This window comes from Chiloscyllium plagiosum, unplaced genomic scaffold (genome assembly GCF_037043375.1).
Source record: "Chiloscyllium plagiosum isolate Xiang-an unplaced genomic scaffold, Cpla_swu_hap1 HiC_scaffold_15, whole genome shotgun sequence".
Taxonomy (NCBI): domain Eukaryota; kingdom Metazoa; phylum Chordata; class Chondrichthyes; order Orectolobiformes; family Hemiscylliidae; genus Chiloscyllium; species Chiloscyllium plagiosum.
The window spans coordinates 66989046-67004425 of record NW_028270153.1 but is presented as its reverse complement, the minus strand read 5'-3'; the positions used below and the strand labels follow the sequence as shown (position 1 = coordinate 67004425).

Below are 15380 nucleotides of genomic sequence, written 5' to 3'. Positions count from 1 at the left end.
AATTGGCTATGCTAAACTGCCTGTAGTGTTGGTGATGGGGGAAATGTAGGGAATGGGTGTGGGTTGGTTGCTCTTCGGAGGGTCGGTATGGACTTGTTGGGCCAAAGGGCCTATTTCTACACTAATCTAATAACCCTATGCCCTCTACTTTTGATAGACCTGGCCTATTCACTTCATTTATGCCCCTCATGATTTTATAACCCCAATCAAAGGTCACCCCTCAGCCTCTTACACTGCTGGGGAAGAAGCCTATCCAGCCTTTGCTGATAATATAAGGATGTTACCAAAACTGGAAGATTCATAAGTCTTTTCTGCACCTAGTCCAGTTTAATGAAATCCTTTCTCTAGCAGGGCAACGAGAATTGTACACACTACTTCATAGATGATCTTGTACTACCATAACATGGCATCACAACTCCTACACTCAAAACTCTGACTAACATAGCCAAGTGTGCAAACATCTTTACATTGAAAGAAGATTGATGAGGGTAGAGCGGTAGATGTGATCTATATGGACTTCAGTAAGGCGTTCACCATGGGTGACTGATTAGCAAGGTTAGATCTCATGGAATACAGGGAAAACTAGCGCAGCAGGTCAGGCAGCATCTAGGGAACAGGAGAATCGACGTTTCGGGCATTAGCCCTTCAGGAATGGTGGAGAAGGGTTGTTTTTCAGTGACCAGTGGAGTACCACAAGGATCGGTGCTGGGTCCTTTACTTTTTGTCATTTACATAAATGATTTGGAAGTGAGCATAAGAGGTACAGTTAGTAAGTTTGCAGATGACACCAAAATTGGAAGTGTAGTGGACAGCGAAAAGGGTTACCTCAGATTACAACAGGATCTGGGCCAATGGGCTGAGAAGTGACAGATGGAGTTTAATTCAGATAAATGCAAGGTGCTGCATTTTGGGAAAGTAATTCTTAGGAGGACTTATACACTTAATGGTAAGGCCCTATGGACTGTTGCTAAACAAAGAGACCTTGGAGTGCAGGTTCCTACCTCCTTGAAATTGGAGTCGCAGGTAGATAGGATAGTGAAGAAGGCGTTTGGTATGCTTTCCTTTATTGATCAGAGTATTGGGAGGTCATGTTGCAGCCATACAGGAGATTGGTTAGACCACTGTTGGAATATTGCATGCAATTCTGGTTTCCTTCCTATCGGAACGATGTTGGGAAACTTGAAAGGATTCAGAAAAGATTTACAAGGATGGTGCCATGGTTGGTGTATCTGAGCTATAGGGAGAGGCTGAACAGGCTGGGGCTGTTTTTCCTGGAGTGTCAGAGGCTGAGGGGTGACCTTATAGAGATTTACAAAATAATGAGGGGCATGGATAGGGTAAATAGACAAAGTCTTTTCCCTGAGGTCAGGGAGTCTAGAACTAGAAGGCATAGGTTTAGGGTGCGAGGGGAAAGATATAAAGGAGACCTAAGGGGCAACCTTTTCACACAGAGTGGTACGTGTATAGAATGAGCTGCCAGAGGATGTGGTGGAGGCTGGTACAATTGCAAATGAATAGGAAGGGTTTGGAGGGATATGGGCCAGGTGCTGGTAGGTAGGACTAGACTGGGTTGGGATATCTGGTCAGTGTGGACAGGTGGTCTGTTTCCATGCCATGATTCTATGACTCAAAACACAAAGATAGATGAAACCAAAGCTTAGATGCCATTTGGAGTACTGCAAGCAGCTCTAAGCACCACACCATCAGATGGATATTTTAGTCGTGTAGCAAATAGGTTTACAAGAACAATGCCCAGAGTTCTAGGATTACATTGGAGGTCAGACTACACAAGCTTGTTTTCTCTAGAATGTAAAAAGGTTAAAGGGTGATCTGATCAAAGTCTTCAAGATGTAAATAGGAAGATAGGGCAAGATAAACTACTTCCACTGGTTGGGGATACTACAACTAAAGGGGCACACTGTAAGAGATAGGGTCAGACAGTTCAGAAGCACTTCTACAGACAAAGTTTGGCAGATGTTTCCTCAAGTGGCACTGTTAGATTTAAAGTTAAGATAGATAAACTTTTGTAAGCGAGAAAGAGAGATATGGGCCAAAGGCAAATATATGGAAGTAGGTGACAGAAAAAAAAACGAAACAAAATACCTTCCCTAAACAAGGGGGAAAAGAAAAAAAAAAATCTCCTCTTTAACAGCAGGAACACATCGACTGTGGCCTATCCAACACACAGTCAGTTCCCTAAACAGAGGAGATTCTAAAGCTCCTAGTTATAATACCCCACCCCACCCCACCCAACAGCAGTTGTTTATTTTTTTTCCCCAGCACCCATGTTGTGTGTACAGGTATAAGAGACAGTGCAAGACAACAGGTGTACAAATCTTTATTCAATTTCCATCACCAGGAAGAAAGGAAACACCAGAGTGGCCAGTGACAAGCAGTGTCCTTCTCAAAGGGCAATGCTGCATGATCAAACAGTGAAGGGGAGGGCAGGGATTCAACCATAATCTAGTCTCGTGGCCATCATATCAGTCAGTCTACCATCAAACCAGGGGCTGGTCTAGCTTCAAAGAATATGCCAAAATCAGCACCTGGTATATCTCAAAAGGTGACAACCTAGTGAGGTTTAACACTAGAAAATTCTGTGGAACAAAGGGACCTTAGTGTGTTCATCCACAGATCTCTGAAGGCAGAAGGACATGTTAATAGGGTGGTGAAAAAGCCAAATGCGCCACTAGCAGTTCTCAAAACAGCACAGATTTCAAAAGCAGGGAAGTAATGTTGGAGTTGCATGGAACTTAGGTTTGAATTCCCTTCAACACTTGAGGCTTACTGCTGACCAGAAACTGAACTGGACAAGATACACAAATAATCTGGCTACAAGACCAGGTTAGATGCAGAGCACTTTCCTGACTTGCCTGGATAAGTGTAGCACAAACACCACTCAAGTCAACACCATCCACAACAAAGCAAAGCAGTCTTAATCAGTACCCCATGTACCAACTGAAAAATAAAGCTTTTTGTCTTTTACTCAAGATGAAGAAACATCAAAATTTATAGGAAAACAATTTATACCACGTGAAACAAAAATGAAAAGTGCTGAACTATTGCTAATAGTATTGTAATAGGGAACAGTTCTCCATGCTATTTCAAAATGATTCAATGCCCAAGTAATGTACTCTCTGCAGAATACAGGGCCCTGTATATGAGTCATGAATACACAGTGAACAATAACTAACTGCTCTTGCTTTCTAGGAGGTTCAAGCAGGGATTTGCTTTGATCACCTTCAAAAAAGGGGAATCATTAAGTGCTCAAAGCTGATCTTTCAGTCCACATTCATAACAGGCTAGAGTGTACTTACTGGTGAGACAAGATAGCTACATATAGAACAATGCTCTATGTTAAATGCATTCCTCATAGAATTGTTACCAGTGGTTTAGTTATTTCCCAAATCTAGACATTGGAACAATACAGCACATAAATGCCATATTGGAAGACCACTTTCATCTGGTTACCAAATTCACAATTTTCATGTTGAAGTTTAACAAGCTAAGAAAAAAAACTAAGGACAACTTTCTAAATATTTTATAATATTTATAACAGTGTGATTAAAATGCCTACCTTTATTGAGTGAAACAAAAGTTACAAAATTAGCGGATTATGAACCAAATACAACAGCTATGGCAATAATCCTGAAATCAAGTTAGTAACATTACAGACAGCTACAAACCCTCCAAAGTGATTCTGACCATAATACTGAAGATAAAGTAAGTTACATCACAGCCTGAATCTGTCTGAAAAATGAGGAGTATGTGGAACTGTAAGTTGCTGCTCACTGGGTTTGATTTCCACTTTCTTGTAATGTCGAACAGGATTTGCTTTATGTACCTGCAAAACAAAAAAAAGGTAGAGACTCAATTCTTTTTTCCCCATTTAAATTGTTCAGATGACCTGAAACCTGCAAACTCCACTAACATGAGGACATTGAAGTACCTTTGTTCAAAACAGATTGTGCCATAGCAAGCCTCACAGGAGTACGCCACTATAAATCCAAACCTAGAATGTGGTTTCTTTCACCCTCCCCAAAATACAGAACTTTGTACAGAGAGGCTCTTTCGACGAAAGAACTAAGCAAAGTAAAATTCATTTTCTTTTTAAAAAATCACTAACAATATCAAAGTACCTTATCTTGTTTTCAAGGATAAAATTTATTAATCCATGTTTAAGCAGCAAATGCCCAGGATTAGAAATAACTAGCACTAAACTTTTAAATCTGATACTCTTGTTATAGTTGATAATGATGAGTAATTAACCTGAAAATTCAAACAAATATCTATCACCCATTAATAATACTGGCAAGATACTTGCTGGCCTAGAAGACTGAAAATAGTACTAAATGACTGATGGGAGCTGTTAAAATGAAGGCCACATGAGATAACTGAAATGTCTAACACCTATGGGTCTGCCGGTTACAGAAGCCATGCCATTTCAAACAAAAGCCCTGTTACTCTCAGTACTGTAAGTCAGAATCAGTTTAGACAAATAGAAACAGGAATCATTTTTACATCTCTCTCCTAAAACACAAACTAAAGTTCAAATGAATATTGGAATGCAGCTGGAAGATATGTCAAGAAATGACCGACACTCCCAAACCACTAGCCCCACTGAGCAGTTAGTTCACAGACCAGCTGGGAGATAGTAAATTGGATGTGTACGCTCCACAGGTGGATCGGAATGAAGAAACACTTTAACCAGTCTCTTTGATTTGAGCATTTGGAACCAACCATTTAACCAACTCCGCTAAACAGACCCCAAATAACCAGCTACTCACTAGCTCCTGCCGAAGTCGAGCAGTTTCTTCTCTTTCTCTTTCTTCATTTTCTTTTCGTTTCTTCTCTTCAAACTGTTCCCTCATGATTTCTTTTTCGGCTTTACGCATTTCAAATTCTGCACGCTCTTTTGCACGCTTCTCTGTAGCCAGTTCAAATGTCTGCTGAACTGTGGAATCAACATTTTCTAAGTTTGAAAAGCAAGGGTTCAAACAAAACATTAATCATTTGCTACAAAAGGAAAACACACTTTAGGGGGAAGAGAAAAGCAAAAAAAAAAAAGACAATTAAGCCAACGAAAGAACCTCCTTCTGCAGTTCTCAGAATCATAGAATCCTTACAGTGTGAAAAGAGGCCATTTGGCCCATCAGGTACATACCTACCTTCCGAAGAGCATCTCACCCAGACCCAGTTCTCTCCATCTTATCTGTGACTCAGCCATGGCCAATCCACCTAACCTGCACATTTTTGGACTGTGGGAGGAAACTGGAGAAATCCCACAGACAAAGGAAGAACATGCAAACTCCACACAGACAGACAGTCACAAGAGGCTGGAATCAAACCCAGGTCCCCGCCATGCCACCCTACAGCAACTTTAGATCTTCCTTGCCCAAATCTAATTTAGACCAAGCCAACAGTTCCTCTGGATTAAACTGTGTAAATCAAGAATCGTCCCCTTCTCTCCCACTCTATTTGTATTTGAACAGAATAATCTTGTTTCCACCATATCTCAAAAGGGACTCTCTGGTCTGGTGGAGCTTCTGAACAATTTTAGCACTGTTGTTTCATATCAATGCACATGTTCTTCAACTTTGTTTCTTCTGTCCAAATGTCAAATGCTTTTTTCAAATATAGGGATGCTCAAACACCATGCTTTTGGCCACGATACCCCACACAAAACTTGACGATAGTTGTCTAAGCTCCAAGACAGTACTCATGCTCATCTCAACTTGCTCCTGACTTTCAAGGACACTCACCAAGTTACTTTACAGTGAAAGCCAATACTCAGCATCTGCTTAAATTATTTTCAGTGGCCTCACAGCTCCAGGGACCCGAGTTCGGTTCCAGCCTTTGGTGACTGTATGCGGAGTTTGCACATTTTCCGTGTCTGAGTGGGTTTCCTCCCAGTCCAAAGATGTGTAGGTTAGGGTGAATTGGCCAGGCAAAATTACCCACAGTATGCAGGGATGTGTAGGTTAAAGTGCATCAGTCAGGTGAAATGTGAAGTTATACAGTAGGGGAATGGGTCTGAGTGAGTTACTCTTCGAAGGGTCGATGTAGACTTGTTGGGCCAAATGGCCTGTTTCCACACTGTAGGGATTCTATGATTCTCCAGGGTCTCAAACTTCCACTCATTTGAAACCCAAACCTTGGCAATAGCCTTTATTTATATAATAACAGTAAAATGACAAGTGCTAGAGATCTAACTAAACAGTGCTGAAGAAACTAAACAGATCTGGCAAGAGAAATCAGACAGGTACCAGACTTGCTATTGTGCTACAGTTCCTCACTAAACATGTCAATACCTCATTTGAAGACTCCTTTCAGCAATAGCAATCACAATATAATTGAACTTTGCAGTCAATTTGAGGGCAAAAGAGTAGGCTGAAGACTAGACTTGAATAAAGGCAATTATGAAGGCATAAAATCTGAGCTAGCTAAAGAGACCCAGGAGACCAGCTTAAGGCAGAGAGTTGCAGTGGCAAACATTTAAGGAAATATTTCAGAAATGACATTCTAATGAGAACCACAGATGTTGGGTCTTTTAATTAAAAGTTAAAGATTTACGTCAAACTTTATATAATTATGCAAAGATCAACAGCTGCTCAGTAGATTGGACAGAATATAAAACAAAGAATGACTAACATGTTAATGGGGGGGGGGGGGTGGAAAACTGGAGTACAACAGACAGTCAGCCAGAAATTTTAAAGACAGATTTAAAAAAAGGTTTCTACACTTTGGTAACACCTGTGTTTGATAAACTTTAGGTGTTGGCCCTATAGATAGAAACTAATAATGGGAAGTGACAAAATGGCAGAAGATTTGAACAAACAATTTACACCAGTCTTTACTACAGAAGACAGAAAAGTAACAACCCAAAAATGTCTGTAAAAGTCAAAAAATGGAAGGAGAGAGGATCTCAGGAAAAAAATAATAATATCAATCACCAAGGAAACGATACTGAGCAATTTGTAGCAGCTATAGATTGACAAGTTACTAGGTCCTGATGGAATCCATCCTAGGGTCTTCAAAGTGGCTGACAAGATAGAGGACACATCGATTTTGATTTTCTAAAATCCCTTTGACTCAATGTTCCACGGATTAGAAAATAGCAACCATAACTCCATTTTTCAAGAGGAGGAGACAAAACAAGGTAATAGGCCAGTTGGCTTAACATTTGTCTTAGGGAAGATGTTAGAACTTATTAGTAAAGACTTTCTAGCAAGACATTTAAAAGATAAATGGTAAATAGACAGAATCAAGCTGGAAAAATGGAAATCATGTTTAATCAATCTATTGTGGGTAGGTTTACTACAAGCAGATAACCCTTCAAAAGACTTTCATGAACCACAGCAACATCTAGAAAAGACAGCATTCAGCAACTAAAGATTTCAGATGGGAAAGACTTTGGGGTTAACTAAGTGGAAATTCCCATAATCAGACTACAGGACCCTCTGTCTTGTAACCACTGGTAGTCAGTTTACTACATTTTATAACATTTCACTGTAGAGTTTCCTGCGCACCATCGCCTTTCCAAAAAAATAAAGCTAATAGATTACCTATTAATGACCGGTCTGCCTTCTTTGGGAGAAATGGTTCACGATAAATGACAGAATTGGGGTTAGCTTTAAAGCATGCTGCTTCTTTTTGTTGTCTCAGCTCTTCTTTCATCTGTAGAAAGAAATTACATCTTCTTAAACCTTACTGTTCACAAGCAGGACTTGGACCGTTCAAAAGTAACACCTACCATTTCCCCATCTTGCTTGAGCACCCACTGCCACCCCCTCACATCTAATTCCCAGCAGGAATAACCAAATAGGATTATGAAGCCCTAATTTGTCTGATATCCAGTGTAGGTTTCTTGGGTAAAAGCCAAGAATGACAAGGTGCCTTTGGTCCCAGTGTTTTTTGTTTAATCCAATTAAGGGCAGAGATATTCAACTCAGCATGAGTGGCCAGGGTTCTTTTTGAGGGGGGGGGGGGGGGGGGGGGAAAGAGGTGGATAGCGTCTTCATCCTCTCCCTCCACTTCCTCCTCCCTCAATAATGGTACAAATCCATACTCATGGTCAAGGTGGGGGCCAAAGAATCATCCATTGACAGGAGATTCGATTACCTAGAAGACAGGCAAAAAAATGAAAAAAAACATGGTAGCCAAAAAAAAAAAACCCATCATAACCGCTTACCATCTGTGCCCAGCGTTGATCTCGGATAGCACCACGTTCCTCTAAACACAGATGGAATGGCTGCACTTTAGTTGGAGACTTCACCATCTTTTCTGGTAACCGAGTAGAATTAAAGTCAGGGAGCAGTTGAGCTTTAAAGCTAGGGAACTGTACAAGGGACAATATAGATATTAATAAGTAACAGTCTGGAAATAAGTTCAGACAAGTATAACTTGAACTAAAAGAAACTTTTGTCCAATTCAATCCCACACACTGACTACTTTTTCCAGATCTCCATAATCACACTGCAAAACACAAAAAAGAATTTTCCCTTTGTGAACGGGTTTTAAAATAATGACTTGTGGTTGCTGACCTACTTCTCGAAAATCTTTAACTAAACCTGCTCAAATGAAAACAATTCCAGTTTCTCCATGTATCTGAGCTCCCATCTCTCTAGTAAAGATCCTCTCAGCTCCCTAGAGACTTGATAGTCTTCTTTCAAGAAAAAGCAGGACAGCTAAGTTCACAAAATACCCTGGATGACGTCTTATGTTTGTGAAGAATTACCGTGACTTCCTTGTTTTCATAGAATCCCTAAAAAATCCATAGTGAAGGAAGAGGCGATTCGGTCCATCAAGTATGCACTGACCCTCCGAAGAGCATCCCACCCACTCCCACAACCCCATCCTATCCCCGTAACCCCACATTTATCATGGCTAAATCGATCTTACCTGCACATCTTTGGACTATGGGAGCAAACTGGAGCACCTGATAGAAACACAGATATGGGGAGAACGTGCAAACTCCACACAGACATGGTCACCCATGGTTGGAATCAAACCCAGGTCCCTAACACTGAAGCAGCTAACCACTCACTCAGACATCATGCTGCCAATTTCAGATTTAAACATGCCCTGTAACCTAACCATATTGTCAACTTGTCTGGCTAACTTCCAAGATATAAAAATTTGTGTAACCTCTCAAATTGGATTCTGAAGAGTGGCCATTTTTTAAATCAATTAAATGTTTAAATGAATTTTACCTCAGTCAACTCTTTGCGCAATTCTTGTATTTTTTTCTCCTTTAATGCTTCCCTCTGTTTGTCCCGTGCTTCAAATGAGAATGGCTGAACTTCTATAAGCTTGTCTTCCAAAGATTTTGGCTTGAATGGGATAGCAGAGTGTGGCATGGGATTTGCTTTTATTACACGTTTCTCCTCCTACAAGTTTGAACAGGCAAGAGACTAGAGTGAGTCTTCATTCACCATACTAAACTCAGACAAGTACCACTAAACAAAACATCAGCTGTTCTCGCAGCCTACATGCAAGTGAAAAACAACCATACAATCTCTTGGAAGATGCCCATTTCACGCATTATAAAATTTGAAATACACTTACTCCAATAAGGGCAAGCAATTGGCCCCAGGAGTCCCAGAACACTCTCGGACCAGCAGCATAACTGTCTAAGCAAGCTTTACCCAGTACAAAGAGCTCAGCCATCTGGATCAAGATTGTGGGATCAAAAGGGACACCACAGGACTGGGACCAGGTCTGGCACTGGCACAAAAACTAGACAGACATCAGGACCTGACATGGCCATACAAATAGATTACAGCGGTGCTGGAAAAGCACAGCAAGTCAGGCAACATCCGAGGAGCAGGAAAAATCGATGTTTCGGGCAAAAGCCCTTCATCAGGAATAGAGGCAGGGTGCCTGCAGAATGGAGAGTGTTGTATCCGTTGCTCCCGATACGGTCTCCTCTAAACTGGGGAGATGGGACGCCTCCTCGCAGAGCGCTTTAGAGAACATCACCGGGACACCCATACCAGTCAACCCCACCGTCCCGTGGCCAACATTTCAACATCCCCTTCCACTCTGCCGAGGGTATGCAGTTCCTGGGACGCCTCCACCGCCGGCCCCTCACCACCTGAGGTCTGGAGGAAGAACGCATCTTCCGTCTCAGAGCACTTCAACTCCATGGCATCAATGTGGATTTCACCGGTTTCCTCATTTCCCCTTCCCCCCACCTCAAGCCTTCCAGCTCAGCACCACCCTCATGACCTGTCCTATCTTCCTTTCCACCTATCCATTCCTCCCTCCTCTCTGACCTATCACCTCCAACCCCACCCCCATTCACCTATTGTACTCTATGCTACTTTCTCCCCACCTCCATCTCATTTATCTCTCCATTCTGCAGGCTCATTCCCAATGATGGGCTTTTGTCAGATACATTGATTTTCCTGCTCCTCGGATGCTGCCTGACCTGCTGTGCTTTTCCAGCACCACTCTAATCTAGACTCTGGTTTCCAGCAATATATAGTCCTTGTTTTTACCATGGCCATACAAATAAACCACCCACATTAGTGCAAGGCTGTTGAGAAAAGAAATTCCACTTGAGTAAAATGATGCAGCTGCAACAAGATCCAAACAATTAGGGTTCAGAAGTGCCCTGGGAGCCAGTATGTCAAAGTCAGATGCATACCAAAAAACAGATCTTGCAGTCCAACTCGTCTGTGCTGAGTCCCATTTGGCTCTTTTCCCTCTAAACCCTTCCTATTCATATACCCATCTAGGTGCCTTTTAAATATTGCAGTTGTACTAGCCTCCACCACTTCCACTGACAGTTCATTCCATATACTCACCACTCTGAAAAAGTTGCCCCAGAGGTCTTTAATATCTTTCCCCTCTCACCCTAAACCTATGCCCTCTAGTTTGGGACTACCCCGGGGAAAACACCTTGCCTATTCACCCTATCCATTCCTTTCACAATTTTATAAACTTCTAAGTTCACCATGCAGCCTCTGACGCTCAAGGGAAAATAGCCCCAGCCTATTCAGCCACTCCCTATAACTCAACCCCTCCTCCCTGGCAACATACTTATAAAAAGTAGGTAAAAACAATGACTGCAGATGCTGGAAACCAGATTTTGGATTAGTGGTGCTGGAAGAGCACAGCAGTTCAGGCAGCATCCGAGGAGCAGCAACAGCATACTTATAAATCTTTTCTGAACTCTGTCAAGTTTCACAACATCTTTCCTGCAGAAAGAAGACCAGATCTGAACACAGTAATTCAAGATGCAGCCATGTCTTGTTATTGGAGCTCAACAAAAAACCCCAAAAGCTATCCAGACCCTTCATGTGCTCAAACAAAAAATAAACATTGGGGAGCCATTAATAGTGTGGCTGAGAATAGGGAGGAAGCCAATTAGCAGTGTTTGCTTGGTGCAGAATCCAGGGGTAGTGTAAGCTTAGGGTAACAGATCAAACGCTTAAGCAATCAAGGTGCTGCATGACAAATCATCTGAGGGAGTCCCAGGGCTATAATCTTTGAAAGTGAAGAATTAGCACTGTTTATATAAGAAAGGGCTTTAACAAGATAGCAAGACTGTCTCAATACCAGTATCATTGACTTGGGGTTATTGTAGAGAAAGCCATGGGATACATCTTGATGGCATTTGAATTCATGGACATTGCATCACTCAGCAAGACAGCATTCATTGCCCTCAAGAGGGTGGTGAACAGCCTTCAAATGCCGAAGTCCTTGGGGTATAGGTATAGCCACAGTTGCTAATAGGTATACTGTGAGGGGTTTCATGATAGTTTGTCTATTACCGACTATTGACTTCACACTCTTAACACTAAAATACAAATTCAAATAGATGAGTGAAAGACTATTATTTAGGACATAATTGTCAATGAAACTGTATTATAACCAAGGCTGCAGGAGTGTACTGTCTCTACAATGGTCCACTACACACAACATGAAATAAACATATTTTTTCCAGCTACCAAGATGACAAATTAAATGTCTATTCTATAATAAAGTTTTAAAACATGGATCTAGCAATCAAGTTTCTCAAAACAAAAACCCATTGAATAATTAGTTAACAGAAAATCAGTACTGTAGCAAATATGGTTATCCAATATCCCTAAAAACACATTCTTCAAAGAAAAAAAAACCGAAAGAGGTTGGCCTTCTGCAGAAAAAACAATTCAGCAAGTGAGCTGCTCTTGAAGACAAAAAAAAAGGATGTTCTCAAGTAATAGACTCTGATGTGCTGGCACGTGATAAAGTCACTAATCATACACAGTTGCAGACAGTTTCCTTGTTTTCATCACGAATCAAGAGGTGTTACTTTTCAGGAAGCAGAGTGGCAAGGTAGCTTCTTTCCTCCAACTGAATCAGATAAAAAGAACAACCTCATTAAGCTAGTCACTATGCAAAACAGCCTTGTCACAGTCAGCACCAAAGCAAACTATTATCACAGCACTGGATGCTGGTGATATTTTTAATAAGATCTACCAAGCATAGAGAATTTTCAGTGACCTGGAGTGGCTTCTTTAAGAAGGTATCTGCACAAACGTTTAAATTCCTTTTACAACATTCCTTCAGAACTCCAGTCCTCCAAGTAATCCTAAGTACATTCACAACATAACACAAAGGTAACTATGAATTAGCTTTCTCCTAGTCAATACCCAAGAGCCACACAGATGGGAAAATGGCTGTTTCCAGAACGTTAATTTTGCCTTCATACAGATCACCTAGTAACAGGTTTTTCAATTTTTAATTAGCAATGGGTTAAAAAGGTTATGGGGAACAGCAGGACAGTGGAAAAGAGATCAGTGGAAAATGATGGAGCAGGTTTGAATTGCACCATAGAATTCCTACAGGGTGGAAACAGGCCATTAGGCCCAACAAGTCCACACTGACCCTCCAAAGAATATCCCACGCAGACCATTCCACTACCCCTATTACTTTACATTTCCCATGGCTAACACACCTAACCTAAATATCCCTGAACACTATGGGTAACTGAGCATGGCCAATTCACCCCAACCTACGCATCTTTGGACTAGGAGAAAACTCACGTAGACACGGGGAGAATGGGCAAACTCCACAGTCGACAGAAGCAGGAATCAAACCCAGGTTCCTGGCGCTGTGACGCAGCAGTGCTAACTACTCCTAGTCCTTCTATGACACCAGGCATCTTCCCATGCCCAAGATAAAAAGACATGCTACCTACACAAAGTCTTTAAACCATCCAAGTAAAAGTTCTCTCCAGAGAAAAAGCAGAGGGAAAAAAGAGCGACATCTTGAAACAGCTATAGTTGCTGTAAAGTAACACTGGGCGGTTAACAGCACTACACCCACAGAATCAGAAGCTGGAACCTTTGAGCTCTTAAATCTGTCCTGCTGAGTTCCAACACAACACAACACAACACAACACAATAAGACTTGAAGGATTAAACTCTTCACTGCAAGAAATCCAAGCATCCCAAATTGTAAATTCTCTACCTGTTGGCGTCCTTTAGTTTGTGGGATATAGGTAAAGTGTTACTTCTGCAACCATAATTGCTTATGCAAGGTAAATGAACTAACACCAGTGTATAATTGTTTCCATTCTTGGCTGAAACAATGTGAAGGAAATACATAATTGCTTTTCATTAGCTAAAAAATGTGCATACAAGATTGAAATGTGCCTGCAAACAATGTTACAGACAAACAGATAAGATGCAAAGAACATAGAGTTATGCCAAACTCGGCATATTGCCCTCATGTAGGCACTGAAACGAGCCAAGCGAGTTACAAATAAGGGAGAGGGTAAATAAGAGTCAGGGTCATCCAGCTTGGAGGAGGGGAGAAGTAAACAAGGGCGGAGCGCAACTGGGCAGGGGCAGAACACAAGAAGGAATATTTACAGGTTTGAAGGCCAATGAGGTAAACAGGGAAGTACCGAGAGAGACTCAATTAAACTGTATAAATTGTGGAGTAATTTTTGGATCAGGGTGCCTACTTGTTAGACACCAGTCTTGCAAGAACATTTCAATAAAATTCACTACTTCAGAATTTGACTCGGACTGAAATTTATTATATTTTGAGCTCTGTTTCTCAAGTTCATTTACCCATCAAGCTCAAAGAATCCCTCCACAGCTCTCCAGCTAATTCCCCTCCTGCCCCCACAAGACAAGGCAGTCTTTAAACCTTCCCTCTTTGACCACAATTTTGATTATCTGACCTGAAGTTTCCTTGAGACTCAGTAGCAGTTTTTGCTTTACAATGCTCCTGTGAAAGACCTTAGGATGTTCCATTACAAGAAAAAAATTGTTCTTAAACAAATTACTGATGTGGTTATGGCCTGGCAGTGGCCATTGGGCCAAATGGCTTTCTTTCATGCTGAACATCTCTACAATTATATGGTGGCAGTTGGCTGCTTTTTCACTTTCAAATGAAGCATGAAGCAATAAATTGATTTGTTTTGGTAATGATCAGAATAGAGCTGGAGCTTTTATTTGACATCTATCATTAATTATAATCTATGTTCTTACCTTCTCCTCCTTGCGTGGAATTCTCACTCGGTTCTTCATTGTGAAAGCTGGGGATTTAGGCATAGTTATAGGTAGCAGTCTTTTCTCTGGAACTCCCTGCAAGTAAGTATTCATACATTGTGAAACAACCCACACACAATGGAAAATTATTTTTCTAAAAATGGATTGACAGGTTAGTAACTGATCAAATATTGCTTCAGCTCAACCAACAGCAACCTGAAAATGGGGGAAAAAGAAAAGTGTCGCCTTCAATGAGACAATAAACCAATCATCATAAAAACAAGCAAAAATTACAACCTTAGATAGTTCAAAGTCAGAATTTCATGTTGTATCGAATCTAGGAATTAATTCTGATATTACAATAAATGCCTGAAACACTATTTTTCTTTCAGAGTAAAGAAACAGAAGAATGCTTACCACTACGTCTTCTAGTATCTTAGTAGGACAGGGACGGGAATGGAAAACGTAATCCTCTGCCTCTTCCGGCTTTTTATTTTCCTCTCTCTCACGGATGCGCTTCTCTATCTCCAGATCAAAACCTATAGCTTTTGTTGGTTCCTTAATCTGTGGCTTCTTTGGAAGAATTGGGCCACCCTCAAGGAGTCGGGGATTTACTTCCTGGGCTTTGAATTTGTACCTGTAAAAGCAGGAATCAGGTCTGAATTAATTTCCAGTTCAATCACTAATCTGGGTCCCTAACACCTCAACATGAAATTGTAGTTGTTACTTAACTTCGTCCAAGTATTCATGGAGAAAAGTCCGAATAGACCAGTGTTCTCTATTCTCTCCATCTACTCAAAGCCTCAATTCTGAAGCCTTATCAGCGTAATTCAGAGAGGTGGTCAACAGTGTTATCAAGCTGCACTTGCTTGGCCACAGCATGCT

At 41.2% G+C, this 15380-nt stretch overlaps 1 protein-coding gene and 1 long non-coding RNA gene across 2 annotated transcripts in view; one reads left to right on the top strand and one right to left on the bottom strand.

Annotated features, from left to right (window-relative positions):
• The first annotated feature begins 681 nt into the window (after window positions 1-681).
• On the top strand, window positions 682-8175 carry LOC148147679 (uncharacterized). The gene is made up of 2 exons (XR_015759622.1): window positions 682-2563; window positions 3016-8175. It is a non-coding gene; the product is annotated as an uncharacterized LOC148147679 (long non-coding RNA).
• Window positions 3560-15380, bottom strand: part of tpx2 (TPX2 microtubule nucleation factor) — a 39016-nt gene continuing 27195 nt past the window's right edge. The window contains exons 10-16 of the mRNA XM_043710109.2: window positions 14913-15132; window positions 14496-14591; window positions 9213-9389; window positions 8192-8338; window positions 7566-7677; window positions 4788-4972; window positions 3560-3844 (exon numbers count right to left, since the gene is read on the bottom strand). Coding sequence (XP_043566044.2) covers window positions 3734-3844; window positions 4788-4972; window positions 7566-7677; window positions 8192-8338; window positions 9213-9389; window positions 14496-14591; window positions 14913-15132 — 1048 coding nt within the window. The 3' untranslated portion in view covers window positions 3560-3733. The remainder of the gene's footprint in view (window positions 3845-4787; window positions 4973-7565; window positions 7678-8191; window positions 8339-9212; window positions 9390-14495; window positions 14592-14912; window positions 15133-15380) is intronic.